The 24,917-nt window shown below is 40.2% G+C and overlaps 2 protein-coding genes across 2 annotated transcripts in view; both read left to right on the forward strand.

The window, feature by feature from the left end:
- The window catches only part of LOC307250892 (uncharacterized protein), a 33,809-nt gene extending 32,019 nt beyond the window's left edge, over positions 1-1,790 (forward strand). The window contains exons 3-4 of the mRNA XM_080028160.1: positions 853-915; positions 1,026-1,790. Of these exons, the coding sequence (XP_079884286.1) occupies positions 853-915; positions 1,026-1,144 (182 nt within the window). The 3' untranslated portion in view covers positions 1,145-1,790. The remainder of the gene's footprint in view (positions 1-852; positions 916-1,025) is intronic.
- A 3,143-nt stretch (positions 1,791-4,933) lies between these two features.
- On the forward strand, positions 4,934-24,569 carry LOC307250859 (uncharacterized protein). The gene is made up of 4 exons (XM_080028117.1): positions 4,934-5,056; positions 16,839-21,077; positions 21,503-21,565; positions 21,673-24,569. Exons 2-4 carry the CDS (start codon positions 16,886-16,888, stop codon positions 21,789-21,791), a joined length of 4,374 nt encoding a protein of 1,457 aa, XP_079884243.1. The 5' UTR covers positions 4,934-5,056; positions 16,839-16,885; the 3' UTR covers positions 21,792-24,569.
- The last annotated feature ends 348 nt before the right edge of the window (positions 24,570-24,917 follow it).

Genomic DNA, 24,917 nt, shown 5'->3' on the forward strand with positions numbered 1-24,917 from the left:
GCCGGGTCGGCTTGTGCAGCTGACGGCCGGGCTGACCACTCGCGCCAAGCGCATGCTGTCATACAGTAAAACGCAAAATGTTGTTTTAAAAACCCTTTTGAGTAGTGCTATCTAAAAGGGTCAATACATTCTAATCATTCAAATCTCTGCAGACATGTATTTATTTTATGGGGACCATTGAGTCAGACCACTTTTTCTTCATCTATGTAAAGAAATGGCGACATATAATTGTATATGCTGTTTTATAGCATTTGAGCGATAGCCTACTGATGTACACCTAAAATGCAAAATCCTCAGCTGGAGATCGTTTTGTCAACACCAACGCTGTTGACCGCAGCAGTTATTTCCTTCCTAACTGCTGCCTTCTGTCGTTCTTTGATGCCGCTTGTAATGCTCCGAAATGAAACTCTTTTTTTTCTTCTACTTTTGCTGTTATTATGTCAATTTCTACTTCAGAGAAGTTCCTCTTCTGTGCCGTAATGCGCATATCCATGTCGTAAAACCTCTGGGCGAGGCCTCTAAACTGAGAAAATATAGGGACGTGATACGATTGTTTTCAGCCGCCGCATTTATCAATAATGGCCTGGCGTACGCTGAGATTGGCGAGATACGACTGTTTGATAAATCCCACGCGATACCTGGCGTAGGGAGGTATTTGCGCCAGAATCTGCACCAGTTTCCACGCAAGTTTGATAAATGCGGGTCAATAAGAAAATATGTTTGAAAGCCCAACTCCAATGCTTCCCAGATTAATAAACCCAGGAATCTTCCTGTGCCTATCTAATATAATTCATGTGATTATGGTTTTTTTATTGTCCTTTCTCAGCTAAGCCTGCTTTTTTTTGTTTTCAGATAGACAGGACCTGGTTGACAAGAAGGACAAGAGCCACAACAAAGCTTTCATGAGAAAATCAGGTAATAAAAGCAAATAAAACATTATCAATTCTTCTTTTTTTTTATCTATTTGTTATATTTTTGGTAATTCCTACACTGTTTCCTAATTATATAAATGAACTGCACCATAGGTTCATGGCATGTAAATCCGGAGAAGAAGTATTCTCCGCTACCTCCCAAGACCTCCTTCCTCTTCCAAATGTTTCGACAGAAATACATGGAGCAGACACAGCCGTCTGTGGATGAATGACATGGCGGCCATAGAGACAGAGAGGAATTTCTCATTTGATAAATTAGCATCTAAGATTATTACAGAAATGATTTTAGTTGTTGTACTGTGTACTCAAGGAGTAAACAAAAGTTATTCTAGTTTTTTTATGCATTTGATGACGAAATAATTAAATAATGTATACAGGTCACATTTTGTCAAGTAGGCATTTTTTTTACATGGATGTTAAAGCTTTCTCGTCATCAACTTTAGGTAAATTGAAAAACTTAACTTGCTGACAGTATGAACTGTGTTTGATCTACATATTTTTTTATTATATTTTTCTACTTTTTTAAAATTTCTTTTGCAATATTTGCATCATATTTTTCTATGAAAAACAAGCAATGTATTTTTTTTTAAATGTACTTTTAGAAAATGCTGTTTTAATTCTCTACATCACTAATCACATATCAATGGAAGTTGGTGGGAGAGACAATCTAATGTTTGGATGTTAATCTGAATCACAACTGAACGGACATACAGTTTTCATTTGTTTAATTTCAATGTTTGTATTACTGATTTCTTAATAAATTAATGGACATAAATGGACACAAAACAGTCGGATTAGAAGTTTTCTGTGGCATCAGGAATCCTAAATGTAGCCCTTATTTTAACCTTCTAATAAAGGCTTCCATTTGGTGTATACCCTCAATCAATGTAATGGTAATTGAACTGGTAAATACTTTCACTGAACAATTCTCAAACTAGTGGGGGACCCAATGTATTTCCGAAGTTTTGATCTGTTAATTTTTGGAGAGTTTTTGGAATGTCTTCTGGGTGTGATTGAATGAAAATGTTCTCCATTATTTCTCTCAAAGTTTATATTTAGTAGGCCTACCTAATTGGCAACTTGAAATTTGGTTGCAATGCCACTAGATTTGTTAAATAATGTTCCCAGAAAGTCCTCTGTTCAGATTCTAACCTTAATCCCATTGAGAACCATCCTGGGACTATAAAAACTGTTAGGATTACAATTTGGATGTTATAAAGCCAAAGGCCCCTGGATTATTCCTCTGGAAATAGGATAGGTACGGTGGCGCTGAGCATTCACCAAATAAAAAAAAGTTTCACAGCAGGATCCCGTAATTACGAGATAAAGATCACTCTCATTCATCAATAATGGTGCGTGCGTGTGTGTGTGTGCGTGTGTGTGTACAGACGAGGTGAACCTAGCCATAGGCATGAGTGTGCTAACATTAGCATTTGGTTAATATATGCAGTTTGTTCACTATGAGCCACCGGAGCCACCATACTGTGTTGCCTCATCCAATCAGAATGCCCGGTGGGCTAGTTCACTTTTACCTCCTGTTTACTGTATCGAAGCGCAGTTTTATTGAAAGCTTGGATTAAATGCAGTCTTTTAAACTCGGTGTGATCCTTGACTCATACGAACACATACGAACGTTCTACAAGGAGGGCATGACAATGTATTAGCCATGTCAACTTTGCGCAGATATAGTCACTTGGACTGTTCAGGAGAAAAGCCCAGTCGGACCAGCAGCTGATCACGGGCGTAAAGCCGAAAGATGTCCCTCAGTAGGCTACCCGATGCGATCGCTGATTAATGAATGAACAGTAAACAAATATATTGGGGCCCATTGTAGTCCGGAAACTAGGCTATTGCCTACGTTTTCCTATGGCTAGGTTCACCTCGTCTGCACACAAACACACAGTGACGTGCGGTCAGGGTAGGCAGGGTAGGCAGTGCCTACCCTGGCGCCGTGTGCAAAAAATAAAAAATAAAATAAAATAAAATATTTTTTTTATTTAATAAACTTATATTTGTATTATTACTGTTAATTATTTCGATCTTTACATGTAATCCGCGATTACTTTAAAAAAGTGTAGACGTTTTGATTAGAAACGTGGCAGTTAGTAAGTTACGCCAAAAAAATATTGTGCCTTTGCTGTTTCCCATTCATTGTGTACGGCAAAGAATCAGTGCCTTTGCGCCTATTCATTGTGGACGGCAAGAAAAAAAAAGTTTTCGCGCATGCGCACTTGATTCTGTATTATTTAACATGTACGCAAATAAGCATAATTCTTTGTGCCTTTTTTACGTAAATGGTATGCCACATAAGCCTTTACGTTACATATCATTCATGGACCAATTAAAATCGAGATATTACTAGACATTTACGCAGCTTAGGCCAACGTCATTACGTCGCGTTACCCCCGCGGATTTTTAAGTCAACATTGCAGCTGCCGTGTCCGTGCCCGCAGATATTTCAGACTGGAGGAATTTTAACAAATTGGATTATAATTTAAAAAGGAACAGAATGAATAGCAAGAGAAAGGCCTGCGCCAGCCTTGGACGGTGTACAGCAGCAACAGGGACAAACAATGTTCGAGCATTTCAAACGGACAGGTAGCCTACATGAACTGAAGGATGCTAGCTAGCTGTGCTGTCAGTCAGACTGTCACTGGATTACTGTCGTCTTGCTTATTTCTACAGCCAGGGAGTCAGATTGGTGAGTCAGAAACTTTTTTGGGGTTTATTTAATAATAAATTTGGATGAATTGATACCGAGTGCAATCCATTCTGCATTTTATATTCAATTGAGCAGTTGTGTTTTCATTGTTAGCCTACTGACGGACAAACCTAAGCTCTGCAATGTGGATACATGGTTACATTATGCTACTGGTACTTTATCTATTAAGATAAAGTTTATGGAGTGGAGTTGCCATCAGTTATGCTGTAGTCCTACATAATGATGAATGCTGTCTTTTATTTTTAAGTTGAATAGAAGTAGTACCGGTAGTTTGAATCGGCGAAGGTTTGACTTGTTGCCTTACGTTTTTTCGGCCCTCGGTGTGAGGGACGGGTCCATTAAGTCGATGGATGCGATGTTTAATCATTTAGACCAAACTACAGTAGGCTACGGGCAAACCTGAAGTCACCGTCGTGACATTTCATATACGTCCCGTGTGTGTGTGTGAGTGAGTGAGTGAGAGAGAGAGAGAGAGAGAGAAAAAGAAAGAAAGAAAGAAAGAAAGAAAGAAAGAAAGAAAGAAAGAAAGAAAGAAAGAAAGAAAGAAAGAAAGAAAGAAAGAAAGAAAGAAACTTATTTGAAGTTGGTGACCCGCTGAAGACTTTCGTGCCCCTGGTACAAACCGCGCTCCAGAGCCAAACTACAGTAGGCTACGGGCAAACCTGAAGTCACCGTCGTGACATTTCATATACGTCCCGTCTGTGTGTGTGTGTGTGTGAGTGAGTGAGTGAGATAGAAATAAAGAAAGAAAGGGAGGAACTTATTTGAAATCGGCCGTGCGTGCCTGTTTGTTGTTTATTGTTTTTGATTTAACAATATAGGTTTAGAGAAATCTGGCTTTCAGAACTCAGTGCCTACCCACTCACTGACCTCACCGCACGTCACTGCAAACACACACACACACACACACACACACACACACACACACACACACACACATACATCGTTATTGATGAATGAGAGGGTGATCCTTATCTCGTAATTACGAGATCCTTATCTCGTAATTACGAGATCCTGCTGTGAAACTTTTTTTTATTTGGTGAATGCTCAGCGCCACCGTAGATAGGCCCATTTGGAATATTTTTTTTTCTCCTGTGGGTGGCAGTATTGTGCCATAAAGGGATACAGTCTGCCGGAAAATAAACGAAGAAGAAGGAAGTAGAAGACTGAGCCGACTCAGCCGAGGGGGGGCAAACGTGAGCAAAGTTTAGCTGAGAGTTCAGCAGCAGCATCATCATCAGCAGCAGGAGGAGGAAGGATTTTGCACATCGAGTCAAACCAGACGGACACTAATGGGAATATGGATTATTGAACGCCACCTATATGGAGCAGTTGTTTGCTCACTTGTAGGACTACTCTTGTTTCCGCCTACGGTGCAATTGGACCCTTACGAGATTTAAAAGTAAGTTCAACACATGGACCTATAAAGAACAGCTCGAGTGTAAGCAGAAGTTGGTTTCAGGCGTTGTGTAGAAATCTACCACATGGCGATAGACTCGCATGGATTTAGAAAGGGGACATTAGCCCACCATAGCTAGCTACATTTAAGCTTGAGAGTGGGAAAAAGTCTTGTGGTTCTTCCAGTTTGGAAAATAATGTCAACTGATCATAATCAATTTACCATAACGTAAAAATATTTCCCCAACTAGCGTGCATTGAGCTCATAACATAATGTTTTGTCGGACTTGGAAGACATTTTTAGCTGCATTCTATTGGGGTTAACTCGCAAATAATCTGTGGTCATGGCAAAAGGAATATTTTTCATTCGTCTAACCTTATAACCACAAGCTTTTCATGCCTTTCCACTTGATATGAAAACGACTCATGCCATAAGCCCGACGGTCCATTATCTCGTCAACAACCCATAGGGCATAGGCTAGTTGGATTTTTTTCGTGTCATCACCTTTTATTATTAGGGGCACTGTTCCCGTTTTTGGTTTTGGTTTGATAGCCGAGGGCCAATTTAGGAACCCAACATTGGACTGAAAAAAACTGAAATAATGTCAATGACCAGGTTGCGTCTTTACAGTTTACGTGTATTGGTCTGCATCCAGTAGGCTAATATGTAATTAACACATTTGAATTAATAAATGAAGGGCTTTGAGGTTCAAACACTTAATTTTGTGCATTCTGGTTATTTTTTGTGCAGTAATTTGTGAGAGAGTTAATCAAATCAAAGGGTTTTGATTTGATTGATGGTTGACCTTTGACCTTTGATCGATTTTATTCCTTTTAGTGTCCATTAGGCCATCTATTTGACCACATGTGCCCCCTTGGGGGAATTGATTCCCTGCTCTTACAGGTCTCTGGGGAGCTCTGTAAGTGTTTCTCTTCCCTGGACAGTTGGTCTCAGATGGGGCCTGTAAGTGTTGCTCCTACGTGGGGGGAAAATGACCCACTGTTAAATTGTATGGATCCGATCATGCAAGTTTTTTTTTAAATATTTTTATCAAGCTCTTGCCTGTACTACAATAGGCCTACAAATTAATAAAAGGGCAATATGCTCCTACAAGTCATAAGCGAGTGATTTCCCTTTTGGCCAACGATTAATGGGTGTGCTCTTATTGATGAATTAGCTACTTTTACATTGCATTATATTAATTACAAATTTAACTTTAAGTTAAATTGTTGTGTTTAAAATTCACAAGGGTAAACTGACTTCACCTTCGGATGCTCGGGGCAGGTCAGTTACTCTTCGCCGGGCTGCATGGCACAGCAGCTCGCTGACTCGCTGTGTGTGACAAACTTTATTTTTATAATTCATAATTCAATGCGGGCCGCCAGATATGTTTCTGCTGGCCGCCATTGGCCCGCGGGCCACACTTTGAGAACCACTGCTCTAAAGAGACATATTTTTACATGATCATAACATGAAATTTTCTTGCCAACTGCATTGGCTTGGGCATTGGACACTAATGCTAGCAGGTACACCCCTTTTTGATTTAATTTTGTGAACAGCTTCTGGTGATTGACTCTATCAAAGGCCTTAGAGGCATCAATAACACCAATTAAAACAGAGGAATTTTGCCCTCTATACATTTCTACTATTTCTTTTAAACTATAAATCCACAACTCAGTGCCATGCTTTGGTTTGAAACCAAACTGATTGTCTCTGGTATTAATATAATTACCCAATCGATCTAAAAGAATACTCTACAGAACTTTGGAAATCACACTTGCCAGTGCGATTGGCCTATAATTGTCCATGCTCCCAATCTTGCCTGCTTTGTTCTTAATGACAGGCACAAGAGTTACGGCCAACATAGAGTCGGGCAACAGCCCATGTGTCATAAAGCCAGTGAAACATATGGCAAGTAGAGCGGCCACTAAGGTGCTCTGCAGTGATCTGATCTGAGCCACTTGCTTTATTGACAGATACTTTTGTGATAGCTTCAAATACCTCATGTGTTGTGATTCCTACTGCATCCCTATTGGAAATATTGCCAACTGTATAAGGGTCACTTTTTACACAATTAAATAAAGCCGAGTAATTCTGTTTCCACAAATCAGCGATTTTATCAGCTCCAGAGACATTCTCAGCCATAGAGTCTGCTCTCATAACTTGTTAATTTTTGTATATAACGAACTGCATATTTAAACTTTGAAAGAGTTAACTTTTTATTAATCGGGCGGCAGTGGTGAAGTGGGTAGGGAGGTCGCCTCTGGAGTGCAGGGTCAGAGGTTCGATCCCCCGTCTCCCCGCCACATGTCCAAGTGTCCCTGAGCAAGACACTGAACCCCACATTGCTCCCGATGGTTCAGAGAGCGCCTTGCATGGCAGCTACTGCCATCGGTGTATAAGTGTGTGTATGAATGGGTGAATGTGGTAAGAAATGTAAAGCGCTTTGGGGCTGAGAAAATCGGCTAGAAGGCGCTATATAAGTCAAGTCCATTTACCATTTACCATTTTATAATCCAGGACCAGGACAGGCCCCTGTCTAGGTCGGCCTTCCTGAACCCAAGCTTTATATGCCTCTTTAGCTTCTCCATGCAGCAACATGCTTTTTCCAACCTGGCTTGGTGTCAGAATTTCCCCTTTTAGAATAATTATGATATGACCTGCTGGCCTCATACACAGCTCCAACAATATCATTGTACATAGCACAGAGATCTTTACGGTGAGAAATTACATTACAGTTTACGTCAGAACACATAATTGCATCTCTCGGTAAATATACAGCACTAAGAAGGATATCAGTTTTCCCATAGTATGTTAAGATATCCTCATTTGTGAGCTTGGCCCGATCCAGTTTGGCCTTACAGGCATTTTACCCCCCTGAGACATCTCAGAGAGACTCTCACAATCTAGTGACATAACAAAAGGAATATGATCAGACATGGAGGCCTCATACACAATCTTAATAGATCTTATAATTTCATGGGCATCAGCGGTGCTAATGCAATGGTCAAGCCATGATGTTGTGTGCCAAGCCTCGCTTATATAAGAATAGCTATCAGCAGGTAAACGCATTTGGCTGGATATACAATTAAATTGTTATCGTCACAGAACTGTAGCATATGCATAGCAAACGAGGAACATTTGTCTGTAAGGTCAGCATTCATATCACCCACTACAAGGACGCTTGTGGAATGATTATCAGAAATAAAATAATTTATAAAAGCAAGCCTATTCAGATATTCATCTTCATTTTGTTGCGACTCATATGGTGTGAATACATTTAGAATACTGAACTCATTGTTAAGTATGCGCACTGCAATACACCAGTCAACTTCAAGCCTGATGACATTAATGACAGAGTCCAGCTTTTTGTGCCAGAGGATAGCCATGCCCCCTGCTATCCTCCCTCTCACTAGTCCTAAAGATAGGTCCGTTGTGGACTCGCCAGCCTCATGGAAATTGTCATTAAAACAGTTCAACTTTCCCAAATCCTGCTTTGGTAGAAAAGTTTCTTGCAAACGTAAAATGTCACAATGTTGCAGCAAATTGTCCACTACTATACGTCGGCTCCTATCACCTTCGCTGTTACCCAGGCGCAGCCCGCGACAGTTATATGATCCAACTTGCATTGCGATCCAGTATCGGTATCGGGTCCGATATGGCCGAAATCTGCGTATCGGATATCGGACTGACAGCTCCGATTATAAATTTTTTCTTTTCTTTTCTCTTTTTTTTTCTTTTTTTACTATGAAAGAGCGAACGAGCCGTGCGAGCATGCGCCGACGTTCGGTGGAGGGAGAGAGGACACCACTTTCTTATTTGACATACAGTAGTTTGTTAGCCAGTGAGCTAACCAAAGCTAATCCAAGTCAAGGAAGTGGAGAGGCTTCTGCACTGTGACAAATTCTACTATGTAAAATACAGCCAGAGAGAGGAAGACTGTTCAGACAAACAGACCACCACATATTCTAGTGGGGCAGAAGTGATCATTGAGAAGGATTTTTTTTTTGTATGACTCTATAATTCTGTCTTTAAGATAAACCTATATGCATTAGTGTATATTTCTTGCTCTTTTAAATTAGAATTGCTTAAGCCTTCCTAGCCTTATACATAACATCACCACCAACAAAAAAATTTATAACAATTATGATATCGTATTGGACAGTATCGGTATCGGCCGATATCCAAATATCGGAATCGGATCGGATCTAAAAATAGTGGCTCTGTGCATCCCTAGCCTTCAGGCCAAAGTTCTGGGTTGTACATCTCCGCAACTTCATCGCACTCAGCACACACATTAAACGAGCTATATCTATTGCCTGCAGTGACAATACGCTGACAATTAACGTTGCGGCCAAGTTGTTCAGTAAGATATATATATACTCAGTGTCTCAGCATCTAGGTCTGGCGAGAATTTGGTGGCGAAAACACTTACCAATTTCGTACGCACCACTTTTATATCCTTTTGCGCAGCAGTGCCAACAATAGGCTTGGGCATCCTTATCGGGATTATTCCTCCGACCTCGACCCTGTTTCACGACTTGACTCCATCTCGGCGAGTTCGGTGCTGTTTTTCCAGGACTCACACAGGTTGTCACGGTTATTGCTGCAGCAACAGGTTCAACACAGGTGGGTTCACCTGCAACGGAGGTGCCGGGTGCACTCGCAACATGCGCTGTGCCATTCACCGGGCCATCGTGCGGAGCACTTCCAGCACCGATTGCAGGGCCATCCGATACAGCCAGTCCTCCGCCACCACCCGGCTTCAATCGGCCCTCCACGGCAGCAACTCTGTTGTCCATTGTTACAGCCATAGTACGCAGGTCTTCGCTAATTTCTGCCTGAACTTCTAGGTGTAAAAGCCTTTGTGCGACTTTATTTTATATTTGCAATATGCCTTTATCTGAAACAAAGCCACATGGTTTGAATATATGCCACATTAAATATTATTAAGGGTAATAAAATTCCACAAAGTGTTTAATTCCGGGATAATAATGGCCATTTACAGTGGCTTGCAAAAGCATTCATACCCCTTGAAATGTTCTACATTTAGTCACGTTACAACCATATACGTACATTTATTTTATTGGGATTTTATGTGATACACCAACACAAAGTGGCGCATCATTGTGAAGTGGAATAAAAACGAAACGTGGTTTTAATTTTTTTTTATTTATAAAAAACTGAAGTGTGGCGTGCAAAAGTATTCAGCCCCCTGAGTCAATGCTTTGTAGAACCACCTATCGCTGCCATTACAGCTGCAGACTGATATTTATTGCCCATTCTTCTTTGCAAAATAGCTCAAACTACAGATTCAGCATCAGATTGGATGGAGAGTGTCTGTCAACAGCACTTTTCAAGTCTTTCTCAATATTCTCAATTAGGGCTGGGCGATATGGACCAAATCTTATATCACGATATAGGTAATTTTATATCACGATATGGATATATAGGGGAAGGTGGGGTGATTTGTGCAACTTTTTACTCAAAGTGATTTTAAAGTGAGGCCTTGACAGTTATGTCTCCAACTCAAATATGTACATATATTTCAGGATGTTGTGCATCCCTGGCAATAAAAACTTTGGATCTGGAATAAACTGTTTAAGAAATATAGCTTTCGGAAAAAAAGTTGTCTTGTCGCACAAATCACCCCACGTAGTGGGGTGATTTGTGCGTCATTGTGTCACAATGACAAAGTCACCATCATCATCTTTCTGGCCATCTGAACTCTCATCAGTGGTGTCGTTAAGTGGAATTGAGATGTCACTCTCTCCTGAGCTACTGTAGACTATCACTTTCTTTTGGTGACCAGCGTATACAGCCATGCCACTGGCACAACTCTCAGAAATGTACTTTGCACTAGTTGCTCCGTGCTTGTGGAACCAACTGCCACCTGACAAATGTGATTCCCCCTACATTTCTGCCTTTAAATCAAGGCTCAAAACCCATATGTACACCCTGGTGTTTCCTCCCCATTAACCTCTGCAATACTTACTTACCTCTGCACTACTATCTGTGTTTATGTGGATGTATGGGCTTTACGTCTTTTATTTTGGTTATTGTTATTTTACCTTCATTGTTTACCTACTGAATGCACTATGTACAGCACTTTGGACAGTGCAAACTGTCATAAATGTGCTTTTATAAATACATTTTACTTACTTACTTACTTATAACTCACCCAGGCCCTTGCGCACAAATCACCCCATCCCCAGAATTTTGGATAATAGGCATGATGCAGCAATTTAGGGTTGACATTGTGCTAACTATATAGACTCAAAGTGTAGCATACCAAAGCACTAAAACATGTGTCAAATGTTTTCAAACGTGTCTATAATTGTTCAGACACAATAATCAAAAAACCTTGATCATGGAAATTTTACTTTGAAAGGCAAAACACAGTTTTTTGAGCTTAAATGTGCTTATATCTTATTCCTTGTGTCTCCCTTCTTTACAGGATGAGTCAAATGGATGGCTCTTCTTAAATATGTGGTCACATTTCCAATTTCTTCCACGGTTTTCTAGAAACAAGGGGTTTTGCAACTTCCAAAATGCACAAATCACCCCACCTTCCCCTATCACGATATAGTATTTTTCCTTTAAATTCAATGGATTACAATAACCGTACTGAACTTTAATCACATTAGATTATTTTCATCTTTTGCTTGGAACTTAAATTTCTATACAAAAGAGAAACTGGTGCAAAATACCACACCAGTCTGGCTTTAGTCAGTCAGTGCAAAATAAAAATGACAGCAGCAACAAAATAGCCTACATGTTCTAATTGATAGTAGCCTATGTCAAAATAATGAAAGACTTGAATTTTCCTGCAGTATTTGCTCATCTTTATTTAAAAAAGCTGTCAAAATTAACTAGTGAGCAAATGTCTGATAATACTTTAACTCCAGCTTCAACACAAATAATATTTTCAAGTTTGACATGTTTTAAAGTTACATAAAAGCAGCCTTGCTGGCTGTCTCCAACAATAACAGCACGGGGGTGAAGCCCCGAGTAGGCTAAAGATGTCATTATTAGCCAGCTAGCTCACGAGAGCTAACCCATGTAGTTTGCGGCTTAAAACAAGCCAACTCTGCGTCACGGCAACAGCACGCTGAAGCAGCAAGCAAGTTTCCTTTGCCCGATGACATTTTGACCGTTAAAACCAGCTGCTCTGCCACCGTGACACGGAGTTGGTTTGTTAACTGTAGTAATGGCGCACCGGAGCTAGACAGCTAGAGCAACAGATGAGGCTTCTTCTGTTGAGGGTAGAAAAGCTGTATTGCAGCCCAGAACTCTGCTGCAGAGCCCCGTGTGGCGCGGCGGTGTAACTGCAGTGTAACTATAGGGACTCGGAAGGACAGCTGCCTCCCGCTCCATCTATGCTCCCGCCACATGAACTTTTTTTCTCCGCAGTATAAACGGTATGGCCAAATCTCTCCCGGTAGACACTTTCATATCGTCCACGATATGATATCGTCATATCGCCCAGCCCTATTCTCAATTGTTTTTAGGTCTGGACTTTGACTGGGCCATTCTAACACATGCCTATGCTTTGATTTAAACCAATACATTGTAAATCTGGCTGTATGTTTAGGGTACACCCAGTCTCAAGTCTTTTGCAGACTCTAACAGGTTTTATGCCCTGTATTTGGCTCCATCCATCTTCCCATCAACTCTAACCAGCTTCCCTGTACCTGCTGAAGAAAAGCCTCCCCATAGCATGATGCTGCCACCACCATATTTCACGGTGGGGATGGTGTGTATATGGTGATGTGCAGTGTTAGTTTTCCACCACACATTGCATTTTGCATTAAGGTCAAAAACTTCAATTTTGATCTCATCTGAACAGAGCACCCTCCTCCAACCCTTGCCAAAAGCCATACATAGTCAGATGAGACCAAACGTAAAGTTTTTGGCCTGAATGCAAAATGCAATGTGTGGCGGAAACTAACACTACAAACCACCCTATACACACCATTACCACAGTGAAACATGGTGGTGGCAGCGTCATGCTATGGGGATGCTTTTCTTCAGCAGGTACAGGGAAGCTGGTTAGAGTTGATGGGAAGATAGATGGAGCCAAATACAGGGCAGAAAACCTGTTAGAGTCTGCAAAAGACTTGAGACTGGGGCAGAGGTTCACCTTCCAGAAGGAAAACTACCCTAAACATACAGCCAGATCTACTATGAAAGGGTTAAAATCAAAGCATAGTCATGTGTTAGAATGGCCCAGTCAAAGTCCAGACCTAAAAACAATTGAGAATATTGAGAAAGACTTGAAACTTGCTGTTGACAGACACTCTCCATCCAACCTGATGCTGTATCTGAACCTTGAGCTATTTTGCAAAGAAGAATGGACAAAATATATTAGTCTGTAGATGTGCAAAGCTGGTAGAGAAATACTCCAATAGATTTGCAGCTGTAATGGCAGCGATAGGTGATTCTACAAAGCATTGACTCAGGGGGCTGAATACTTTTGCACGCCACACTTTTCAGTTTATTTATTAAAAAAAAACACGTTTAATGTTCATTCCACTTCACAATGTTGCGCCATTTTGTGTTGGTGTATCACATAAAATCCCAATAAAATAAATGTACGTATGTGGTTGTAACGTGACAAAATGTGGAAAATTTCAAGGGGTTTGGATACTTTTGCAAGCCACTGTATGTTAGGCCATCATGTAATTTTTTTTTTCCAAATTAAGAAAACCATCAAACTAAAGTGTCAGAGGACCATTCTTTTCCTGGGATTTCAGGGGGTGGGTGAGGTCCAGCAGTTTACATCTTGATATGCGTTATGAAGAAAATCAATAGAGCCTGGCCTACCGACAACAATAGGCTATTGTCTTCTTGATTTGATTTTTTTTTAAACTTTTGTTTGTTTTGTTTTTGCTAGCCGTTTAACCAAATGTTATTCTGATTGACTGTTGATCAATTACTTAAATCAATTACCCCTAATTACTGTTGATAATCATTGAATCAATTACCCCAAAACTGGCCATCTATGTGATTCGTGGAGATCCGTTGAGAAAATATTTTTTGGAGGGGCGTGTGTGTGTGTGTGCGTGTGCGTGCGCGTGTGCGTGCGCGTGTGCGTGCGTGCGTGCGTGCGTGTGTGTGTGTGTGTGTCGTTCCGTCGTCAGGCGGCACGACAAGCAGGCAGGGGCGGTCTCAACGATCTCGGGGCCCGTTTCAAGACCGAGTGTGGGGCCCCCCACTTTTTTTTAATTTTTTTTTAATCTTTTTCAATAAATAATGCTTGTGCATGCTCCCGGCGAAAATAGAAAAAAAGATTGTGGAAACCATTTGGTTCATATACGGATTATGAGATAATGGGCCCAGACTCTTAAATTGTCCTTGATATCCAACCCTCTTAAAAAAAGCAGGCAGGTGAGTGTGTGTAGCCTACCTATCTACTACTTCGGGAAGCAGCAAATGGCTTTCCTGGACAGCAGGAACTGTAGTAAATCGTGGCAATAGCTGTTGGTTAGCTAAAACAATAACAAACAGCTACTTCAGAAACTTAAAATAGTGTTCATTTACAAAAGCATCTTGTGTAAATATCAACAATGCTCAAAGCAATACATAGTAAGTGCAACAACAGCTAATGAGGAAGCAACTTGAGTTACCAGTGTTTCCCACTAATGTATCATTCCGTGGCGGGCCGCCACACTTTCATTTTGCCCCGCCACACTTTCACTTTCACTTTTTTTTTTTTTTCTTTTTTTTTTTTTTAATATATATGTATATTTTACTATTTAAAAATATACATGTATACATTTCATTTGCAATGCGCAAGTTTCACTTGGAAACAATAGCATTTCCGCATAAAAATCTTTAACGTGTGATTCGCGCTGTGATCTCAAGAAACAATATTTCCTTCAATCATGGACGTATTATCAAAGCGCCGCTTGAGGGATCGAGGCTTCAATCTCCCCGAGTCAATCAGCCCCTCCCCCTGCGGTGTCAACACGCGCTGTGACTGTATTCATAAGTAGCTATTTTCTGCAATTTTTCCATCACAATTCATTCTGCGCTCTTTGAGCACCCTCTGCTGGAAAGAATATTGTGAGCTATCCTTCGTGATTGTAGTCACAGTTATTTGAGTACTAGTAATTCAACAATCTAATAAAACAAAAGGGCGCTTGTGTTCACTCTTTTGAACCACAGGTAACCACCACCTTTGCTTCATTTTTTTGATGGCTCAAATGTGTATCATAGAAAATTATTTATTCATTAACCATTGATAAGTGTGTTAAACTCCATCTTAATCACCATTTATATAGGAATAGTGTTCCTCAAAGTACACCAGATTGATGCATTTAACATTTAAAAGGTACAACATTTTCTTCCGGGGGAGCATACCCCCGGACCCCCCTAGGGGGGTCGGGGTCGGGGTCCCCCCCCCATCCCCCCACACTTTCAAAAAATTCTGTGGGAAACACTGAGTTACTATAGTGAAATAAATCACAGACTTGTTTGTGGAGAGGGAAAAAGGGGGATTTGAGGGCAAGATGGCGGATAGTAAGATATACGTAGGTGACGTGAGAGCTTAAGATTTAAGAAAGGAAAGAGATGTACCGAGTTATGATGATACGTTCCTCCTCTTGTACTACATAATTGAGTTTCACAGAGCGTAGTTGGAAACAAACAGTGTAATTATAACCACTTCCTGATGACTTCCTAGCTCTGTCTGTTTGTGGTTGGAGGTAGGAGCATGTTAATAGCAGGACAAAATTACAGACTTTAATCAAGCTGAATGAATGGCACAAGCCCCAACCTCAGCGATTTTTACCAGCATCCAATAAGGAAGTGACCACAACTGTAGTAACCAGGAAGTGCCACTGGGGGGTGGTGCCAAGACCGAGCAGTTTTTCTTTGACTCACTTGTTAGATAGGCCGTTTTCAAAGTCTTATTAAACCTATTTACAGCCTGGGCCACTAAACCATTTTAGTCTGTATGTTTAGGTCATATCTCCATGACAACACTGAGGGGGGTGAATTTTTTTGGACCACACTAGTTTTTATTTTATCGGAGGTTAAAATGTATTGGCGCGATCTCTTGAGTGACAGCTCTCCGCCCGTTGTCCCTCACTTTGCCTCGGAGGTATACGTCAGCTATCTCCCTCCCCCTCACAAAATGCCGATGCGCACAAACCAGGATTATTGGATGCCGTGTGAATAACTGAGGTCAGCCCGGATGTTACATCCATATTATTTACTATCTATGGAATGGCACCAAGTACAGGTCTTTGTGCCACATTCCACTGTCATCTACCCTCTGCAGGCAGGTTCTCAGCATTGTTGTATGAGATGTTGATGTATGAAACATGCAGTTGTAGGCTACTGTCCTTTGTAATAGTATGATCGCCAGCAGCGAACACAGAGCATGCTGGTGGTCCATTACATTTACTTATGTTCCGTCACTTTTTGACTGAACAGCCTCAAGGAAACACACTCACAGCCCTAGTTGAATGTAATATTTAGGCATGCATGGGCCTGTTTATATGTGTGGAGGTTTGTTTTTACAAGTACAGTTTTAAGAACACAAAAGTTAGGGGGCCGCTTGAAGTGGCAAGGCTCTACAGTCGGGGGCTGCTGCCCCCTTGCCCCCCTGTAGATCTCCCCCTGAGTGGAGTTAGTGGGTGATGCGGTCAGTGGACTCTAGAGGAGTGGAAATGTGTTCTTGACTAATAACAATTTTACATGTTATGATTTTTCAACATGAAATTGCAAACCTTTCTTTTTTTTCAAACTATTAATATTTTTTAATTCCTTCTTTCAGGGTTAGTTGCCTCTTCAGACCACATTAAGGCTCAACAGAGGAACAAAATGCAGTCTGGTACACGGCTGTATGGACAGTACCAAGAGCTTGGACCACCCTCGCAATCCCCACAAACTGCCACTCAGCTTACCCATGACACAATGAGGAATGGGACAGCAAATTACTCACCTCAGTATACTACATCAAACACAGGAGTCCGGCTACCACAAAGTGCTCATTTCACCTACAGCGACAGAACTTACTGCAACGAACAGACTTCAGTCTGGCAGACCTCTGCAGTTCCTCATCAGGCAGTTTCTTATCAACAGCCAGTTGGGGGGAATAATGACAATTATTCAATGAAAGGATTAAGCGGATACGTGCAAAATACATTGCTCCCATTGCCAAATGGTAACCCTCAGTTGCTGGTCAATAATGGGTTTCAGTTTTCCGATTTTCATCAAAATAATGCTCAGTATGCATTGAGACAGAGTCCACACAACATGAAGACATCAAACAGTACATATTCCCAGCAAGACATGTCAGAACATTGGAGAAACCAATCCATTAGGACACAGCATGGTAACGGGGTGTCTGATCTACATAATTGTAGGATTCAAAAAAGCTTGTTTCAAAGTGTAAATGGGGAGTCAACTAAATCTGTTTCACCAAGCTTTACAACAGCTACCTCGCTCCCACATGAACAAGTGCTTTGCACCCGCACATTAGGGTCTGCGACGGATCACAACAGACAGGCTGCTCACCACCACACTAACCATCAAATCAGCACTCAAAATGGATTATTTCCTTCCTTTCCCCCACCAAATTACAGTATGGCTACATCTTGTTCTTTTGGGAACAACAACATTTCAATAAACTCATCACTAAGTGAACAAAATTTGCATGTTACAAATTCCAACATGATTCAGGAAGCTCAACAACCCCCAACTCAACTCATCTCAAGACTTAATAATTGGGAGAAGGCCACATCCTCTATTCACTCAAATTTCTATAGCCGACAGTACGAAACCAGCGTTTCCTTGTCAAACACAAATGGACTTCCCTCAAATACTGCTGCTCATACACAAGAGCAAATGCACAGCCAACAGATAATCGCAAGAATTGAAGACGATCTGCGTAACTCATTCCCTGCTGAATCGGATGGACATCCTTTGGTGTACCATAGTTCAGAGTACAGAGAAAAGCAGTTTGTCAGTGATGTCAGAATGACAGGGTCTAATCAAAACATGCAACCTGCAGCATTGAATGTTTCTGAAAATGACACCTCAAATGTCTTCAAACGATCATTATCACTCAATTCTGGACTGTCTTTGCCTAAGACCAACCAAAGAGTCATTTCAGGAGCACAGCACAGCATGAATGCATCGCCTCAGAAAGGCTCCATTCCAATTGCTTCCCCATATGCCACATCAACAAGAGATGGACGTGGTAATGGAGCTAAGGCATTCACTAAATTTGTCCCTACAAGTAACAGGGAAAATCTAGTTGGATCTTTACATGGAGGATCTCAAATGATGATATTGCCCAAGACCAAATCATCTGTAGCAAACACAAATGGAATGATTAAAATGCTATTATTAGGCAAGGCAAATGACTGTTCCATTCACTCATCTCCTGGTCGCACAGGCACAAGAGCTGTTGCTGTTGTGCAACCATTGTCACAGAAAGGCTTCCCGGTTGCCAGTGAGCATACTTCTTCTAACACGATCTTTCAATCCGACGAATGCACCGCAACAGATAAATCTTTGAGTGACATTGACAAACGTCTGTCACCATGTGTGGCTAAAAAAACTGAAGTAGAGGTGCCAGAGTGTGGTACAGGTAAAGAAGACAAAAGTGAGAATCCACCTGATCCAACGGCCTCCGTTTGCGAGCTTTCCTTAATCCCAACAATCCCATGGACCGCCGCCTCATTAAATAAATTGATACTGGATGGAGAAAAACTTCAGATGAAACTTGAAGGAAGTTGTACAACCTTAATTCCTCCACAAAATGTATTAGCTACTTTTTGGAAGGACAGCCCTGGAGACTTGAAAACTAAGCTGGAAACTTGCTGGTACCAGGGATTAATGATTGATGTGGTTGAGTTCTCCACCACAAATTCGGACTCTGTCATACTGTCACAAGTAAAAAATGAGTTTGAAAAGCAACTTGAATGCTATCATGTCCTCCAGGATAAGGAAGTTTACTCAGAACCACCCTACATATCCTCATGGTTAAATGTCAATGAGCAGCTAGATGACATCGATAAAGAGTTTGGATTCCATTTGTCTTGGAAGCATTGTTTTCCCACACTTGAGAGGCCAGATAAGTTCGGGGAAGCTGACATAAATCCTTTACATATTGTAAGTGAGTTGTCAACTGAGGTCTTGTCGAAAACGGAGCTTAAACCAATTGACTCAGTTGAGGAAAAACAGGTATCCACCGTTAAAGCGGCTCCAACACATCCTGCTTCCCCTAACACGGAGAGTGCAGATTCCAGTGACCCATTTTACTCATTTCAAATTGAAGTTTTGCATCCAGAAGAGGCCAAACTTATCTTTGAGCAAGGACAAAGCAAGATGCTACAAAGCATGGACAAGGACAGTCAGCCAGAAACAATAACAAGTAACTCTGTTGAGGGTGATCTACCCAAGGATATAGATGTCCCATTGAATGACTCAAAACTGGAGAACGTGCTGGTCAATCCATTAGAACATGTTTGCTGCCTTAAAAGCTGGATGGAAAGGATTTGTGACTCGCATTCTTTGAGTAAATGCAATTGCAAGAAAGAACTAGATCATGAAGATATTAATGACAATACCCTTGATCAGGAAGAGATGGCCATTCAAAAGGAAGATATACTGCATGTGATTATGCCTGATAGGAAATGTCTCTCTGTCACTGAAGGGGAGAATCAAGCTAAGAGTATGGAGAATGTCCTCCATCAAATAATGGTATATAATTGGTCTGATCAATTCAATGAACTTAGTCAAACAATTGCCTTAGCTGAAGATGAGAAACCTCAGTCATATTTTGAAAAAGGATCCAAAGAAACCAGTAGCCAATCCAGCATTATAATCAGAAGTGAAAATAAAGATTTTTCCACCAGCAAAAGTGAAATTCTCAACCAGATGCCAGACTCTGAAAAGGATTCTGAACATGTTCAGGTGAAAATGACAAAAAGTAGCGGTGCAGACAATAATGAGAAAGAAACCAAAGACATCTCATGCAGCGACACTGAAAATCAGTCAGACCGTGAGGTGGACTGTGTACAAGACCCGTTGAAATCTCCAGGGACGGCACAGTTGTGTACTTTGGACAGCAGTGACAACAAAATTAAAGATCTCCCTGTCTGTGAAGATAACATCCAAATGTTATACCTTGAGGACAACTGTGGACAAGCTCAGCTCTCTTTAAAAGATGTGACACAGTTATCATTGGAAACTGAAGAACAAACTGAAATTACTGCGATGGCTGCCCTCCGGAGAACTTTCACACTAGGTGGGAAACATGAAAATCTTAAAAGAAAGCGCAAGGACCTATGCAGTCCTGACAGATTCCCACCATTCCTTAAGAAATCAAACAAAGGCTGTGTCGATGTGGTTTCGCAGGTTGCACCTGAGGACGTTTCAAATTGTAGGAAGGTTTTAGTTGATGCAAAGAATGGTAAAGCTTTAGCCACACATGTTAGACCTATAGAGCTGGCACTGTTTGGCTCAGCACAACAAAACAAGTGTGCTTCAGTAGGTGTCAGAAAGAGATCTCATGGGGATGTGTCAAATGCAGTACCAAGGCCTCATGAAGTAATTTCTGTGATTCCCAGCCCTTTGAAGAGAAAGTCCAATGGAACTGCCCCAACTGGTAAATATTCAGTTAAACCAAGGAGCAATGGAAGTTTTCAACCAAAAATGCAGGGGTGCACTTTTGCCCCTTTTTCTGGGGTGAGTCTCAAGAAAGCCGAGAGAATTGGCCCCACCAACATAAGGAAGCTGCCGGTTTCTACTGAAATGAGGTTCTGCAATAGAAAACATTTTCGTAAGTGGAGGAGGTACCACTCCAAAGGAAAAAAACATGGAGTAGAAACGATAAGGAAGTATATGGTCACACTCAAACAGCCTGAGAGAAGTAACGCTGAAAATGGAAGCCATGCCGGCACGCCTCAGCAGAACACTGTGCTTAAATTCAGTGTGTTACCAAAAACCTTCAACTTCACTGATGGACCTAGTGGGAGAAAGGAAACCAATGATCCTGTTCCAGGTAAGTCAAAATATTAAGATAATGGAGGCACTGGAATTGTGGGGGACTTGTAGAAGACAGATTAAAAGAGAGGGGTCAAAATTTATGCTGAAATTACACAGGAAGTTTGGTCACCGGCTGCTATAAAGGTGAAATAAATGTTAAAAGTTCTTCTGTTTCATATGACTGTCTGCTATATGTCAGAAACTCCAACCCACTTGGATTACATAACAATTGTGTTTTACTGTCTACATTAGTGAGCAGAGGAAATAACAAGTCTCGGCACATAATTTATTTCCTCATACTAAGACGATATGTTTGAAAGCCCAACTCCAATGCTTCCCAGATTAATAAACACAGGAATCTTGCTGTGCCTATCTAATATATTCATGTGATTATGTTTTTTATTGTCTTTTCTCAGCTAAGCCTTTTTTCTTTGTTTTCAGATAGACAGGACCTGGTTGAAAAGAAGGACAAGCGCCACAAAAAAGCATTCATGAGAACATCAGGTAATAAAAGCAAATAAAACATTATCAATTATCCTTCTTTTTATTTATTTGTTATTTTTGGTAGTTCCTACACTGTTTCCTAATTATATAAATGAACTGCACCATAGGTTCATGGCATGTAAATCCGGAGAAGAAGTATTCTCCACTACCTCCCAAGACCTCCTTCCTCTTCCGAATGTTTCGACAGAAATACATGGAGCAGACGCAGCCGTCTGTGGATGAATGACATGGCGGCCATAGAGACAGACAGGAATTTCTCATTTGAGAAATTAGCATCTAAGATTATTACAGAAATGATTTTAGTTGTTGTACTGTGTACTCAAGGAGTAAACAAAAGTTATTCTAGTTTTTTTATGCATTTGATGACAAAATAATTAAATAATGTATACAGGTCACATTTTTTGTCAAGTAGACATTTTTTGTACATGGATGTTAAAGCTTTCTCGTCATCAACTTCAGGTAAATCGAAAAACTTAACTTGCTGACAGTATGAACTGTGTTTGATCTACATATTTTTTTATTATATTTTTCTACTTTTTTAAATTTTTTATTGTATATATATATATATATATATATATATATGTATATATATTTTTTTCTTTTTTCTATGAAAAACAAGCAATATATATTTTTTTAAATGTACTTTAAGAAAATGCTGTTTTAATTCTCTACATCACTAATCACATATCAATGGAAGTTGGTGGGAAAGACAATCTAATGTATGGATGTTAATCTGAATCACAACTGAACAGACATACAGTAGTAATTTTTGTTTAATTTCAATGTTTTAATTACTGATTTCTTACTAAATAACTTTTTCTATACAATTTTCTGTACAATACAGAACATGAATGGACACAAAACAGTCGGATTAGAAGTTTTCTGTGGCCTCAGTGACAGACTGTTTACTGTTCAAGGGGGATATCCAAGGGAGGGGGGGTTGGGGAGGTACAGTCTGAGTACTCTGTAATACACTTTTGAGGATTTTAACCTTAGACATACAGGAGTAATACAAGATAAATACAATGTTTCCTATTACATTAATAAGCATTCCAACATTCAATATCTGCCACCACACACGTTACCATTCTCACACACACACACACACACACACACACACACACTTTCATACACCGATAGCAGGCTAACTATCGGGAGCAATTTTGAGGTTTGACTATGTTGATTAGTATTTTACAGATGTCTTGTTACCCTTTTTATGTTTTTTCTTACAAACTGTTGAAAATGGCCCGTTCTAGGTACGCAACAAATTAACACAATTTCAAGTTATATTATTTCTGTACTTGAAACTTGCAAAGTTTTAAACTATTGTTTTAATATGCCAGGTAAGTTCGGAATTAATAGGCTACCTAACGTGATTTGATGAAGGCAGTATTCTGTTGTTGGTGATCGATGTCCTCACTAGTCCTCCAGGTTGGGAAGCTCTTCAAGTAAGGCCAGTAGCTTGCTCTTGTCTGTACATGGTGGTCCGGGCTATCTCTGCTAATGCTCTAATCTCTCTTCTCATTGCTTTTTCCAAACACGCACACTAAACCCCCACTGCGCGAAAACCCCCCAAATCCGGAGATTGCCTTTTTTTAATTCTGCTAGAATCAGGAGCATATCTGGAGATTTTTTTGACATGCATTGTGTCAGAACAAATGCTGGGTCATATTTCAACATATTTACCTCATATAGTATTCTGTTTTCAGATACATCTAATGTTCACACACGTATAGAATATGAACCCGAAAATGTCTGTATAGCATATATTGAAATATGTGGGGTCTGTATTTGGCTTGAATTTGACCAAATATATCATCACTATTTGTCATAGGCAAAATCCGGAGATTACCTTTTTTTATTCTTAGAATACGGAGTATATCTGGAGATTTTTTTTACATACACTATGTCAGATCAAATCCAGTGTCATATTTGCCTCATAAAGTAGGCCTATTCCGTGTCCAGATACATCTAATGTTGACACACAGATTAAATATATATCCGGATATGCCCGCATGGCATATATGCCCGCATGGCATATATTGGAATATGTGGAGTCTGTATTTTCCTAGAATCTGACCAAATATATCATCACTCTTTGTCTTTGAAGCATATATTGGCATATACTGTCCAGATATAATCTATAAAACACAAGAGTTTCAATAAAGAATCAGGATCAAAAGTCAGATCTTTACTTGATAGCAAGGAATCAATTACTTGTAGCAACAAGTGGTACAGAAATTGACTGAAGTCAACAGGAATGTTACAAACCTTTATACCCATACTGGCACGTTTTTGTTTGTGTGCTTCTCTGACCATATGTGTGTGGCCTTGGCCATGTGTGCAAAAATGTGTGTGTGTTACACAGAGGATGCTGTTGCAATTCATAGCCTGTCTAATGAAATATGCGTAGGTAGGGAGAGTTTCTTCAGAGTTCTCATGGACATTTGACCTTGTGAACATGAGCGTGCCATAAACCGTATCTGTGGAAGAAAAACATTGGGCTTTGTCAGGATTTTATTATTAATGATGCTTATAACCACCATCATTAATTTGCATTTAATCTTATATAACCTAACTAACAATTAATACATTGATAACATGTGATATACATGCCCTAAGAGACAAGGAGAGAAAGGACACATGATAGTGGGGAAAGTTCTTTAACATGTTTTTCCCAGAATAACGAGGCTAGATACAGAGAGATGTATCTATCTTAAACAAAGGCCTACTGTATTTTCCTGACTCAGCTGACCAAACCATAGATACAAGTTACTTTCAAGGCCAGGAGCATCATTCTACGTTTCGGCATAGTTCAGGTCAAGAGCGAAGTAGAAGAGGATTGGACGAGAAGATGCAAGACAACAAGATAGACCAATCAATAGACTTTGTCAAGATATGTTAAAAAGCCTTGCTGTCGAAAAGGCTCACGACTCTTTTTTTGTCTGTCACTGACTCCTGCATATGCTGTCCTGTGATCTCACTTCATTAAACAACACCTGAGAACTCTGAAACTTTTTCCAGTCATCTTTTATTTTTTACCTTCCATACAAACAAACACGAGAAATAGTTTTAATAGCTTCAAGGTTACTGGGACAAAGGTTACAGCATGCATTTGACTTTATAAAACTTAAAGCACTTCAATACAAATGTTTAGCAGCAAGTATTATATCACAATTACATTTCAGTGACAACACGTCTCATTTAGATAGATTGTTATTCTACAACACAAGCTATTTGTTGAGTCTATGGTCAGATATTCCAAGAAATTAGTTTATTTGTTCTTCATTACTCACAAGGGTATCAAATTAAAAAAAATTCAGTTAGCTAAAAGGACCATTCTGTTTAGGTA

Source organism: Ammodytes marinus (assembly GCF_949987685.1).
Source record: "Ammodytes marinus genome assembly, chromosome: 5".
NCBI classification, from domain to species: domain Eukaryota; kingdom Metazoa; phylum Chordata; class Actinopteri; order Uranoscopiformes; family Ammodytidae; genus Ammodytes; species Ammodytes marinus.

What these genes read in the sequence shown, in the direction of transcription:
- LOC307250859 (XM_080028117.1), top strand. Translation starts at nt 16,886, where the DNA reads ATGCAGTCTGGTACACGGCTGTATGGACAGTACCAAGAGCTTGGACCA. An exon ending in AACCAATGATCCTGTTCCAG is followed by an intron (nt 21,078 to 21,502) that starts GTAAGTCAAAAT and finishes CTTTGTTTTCAG; the next exon opens with ATAGACAGGACCTGGTTGAA. An exon ending in AGCATTCATGAGAACATCAG is followed by an intron (nt 21,566 to 21,672) that starts GTAATAAAAGCA and finishes ACTGCACCATAG; the next exon opens with GTTCATGGCATGTAAATCCG.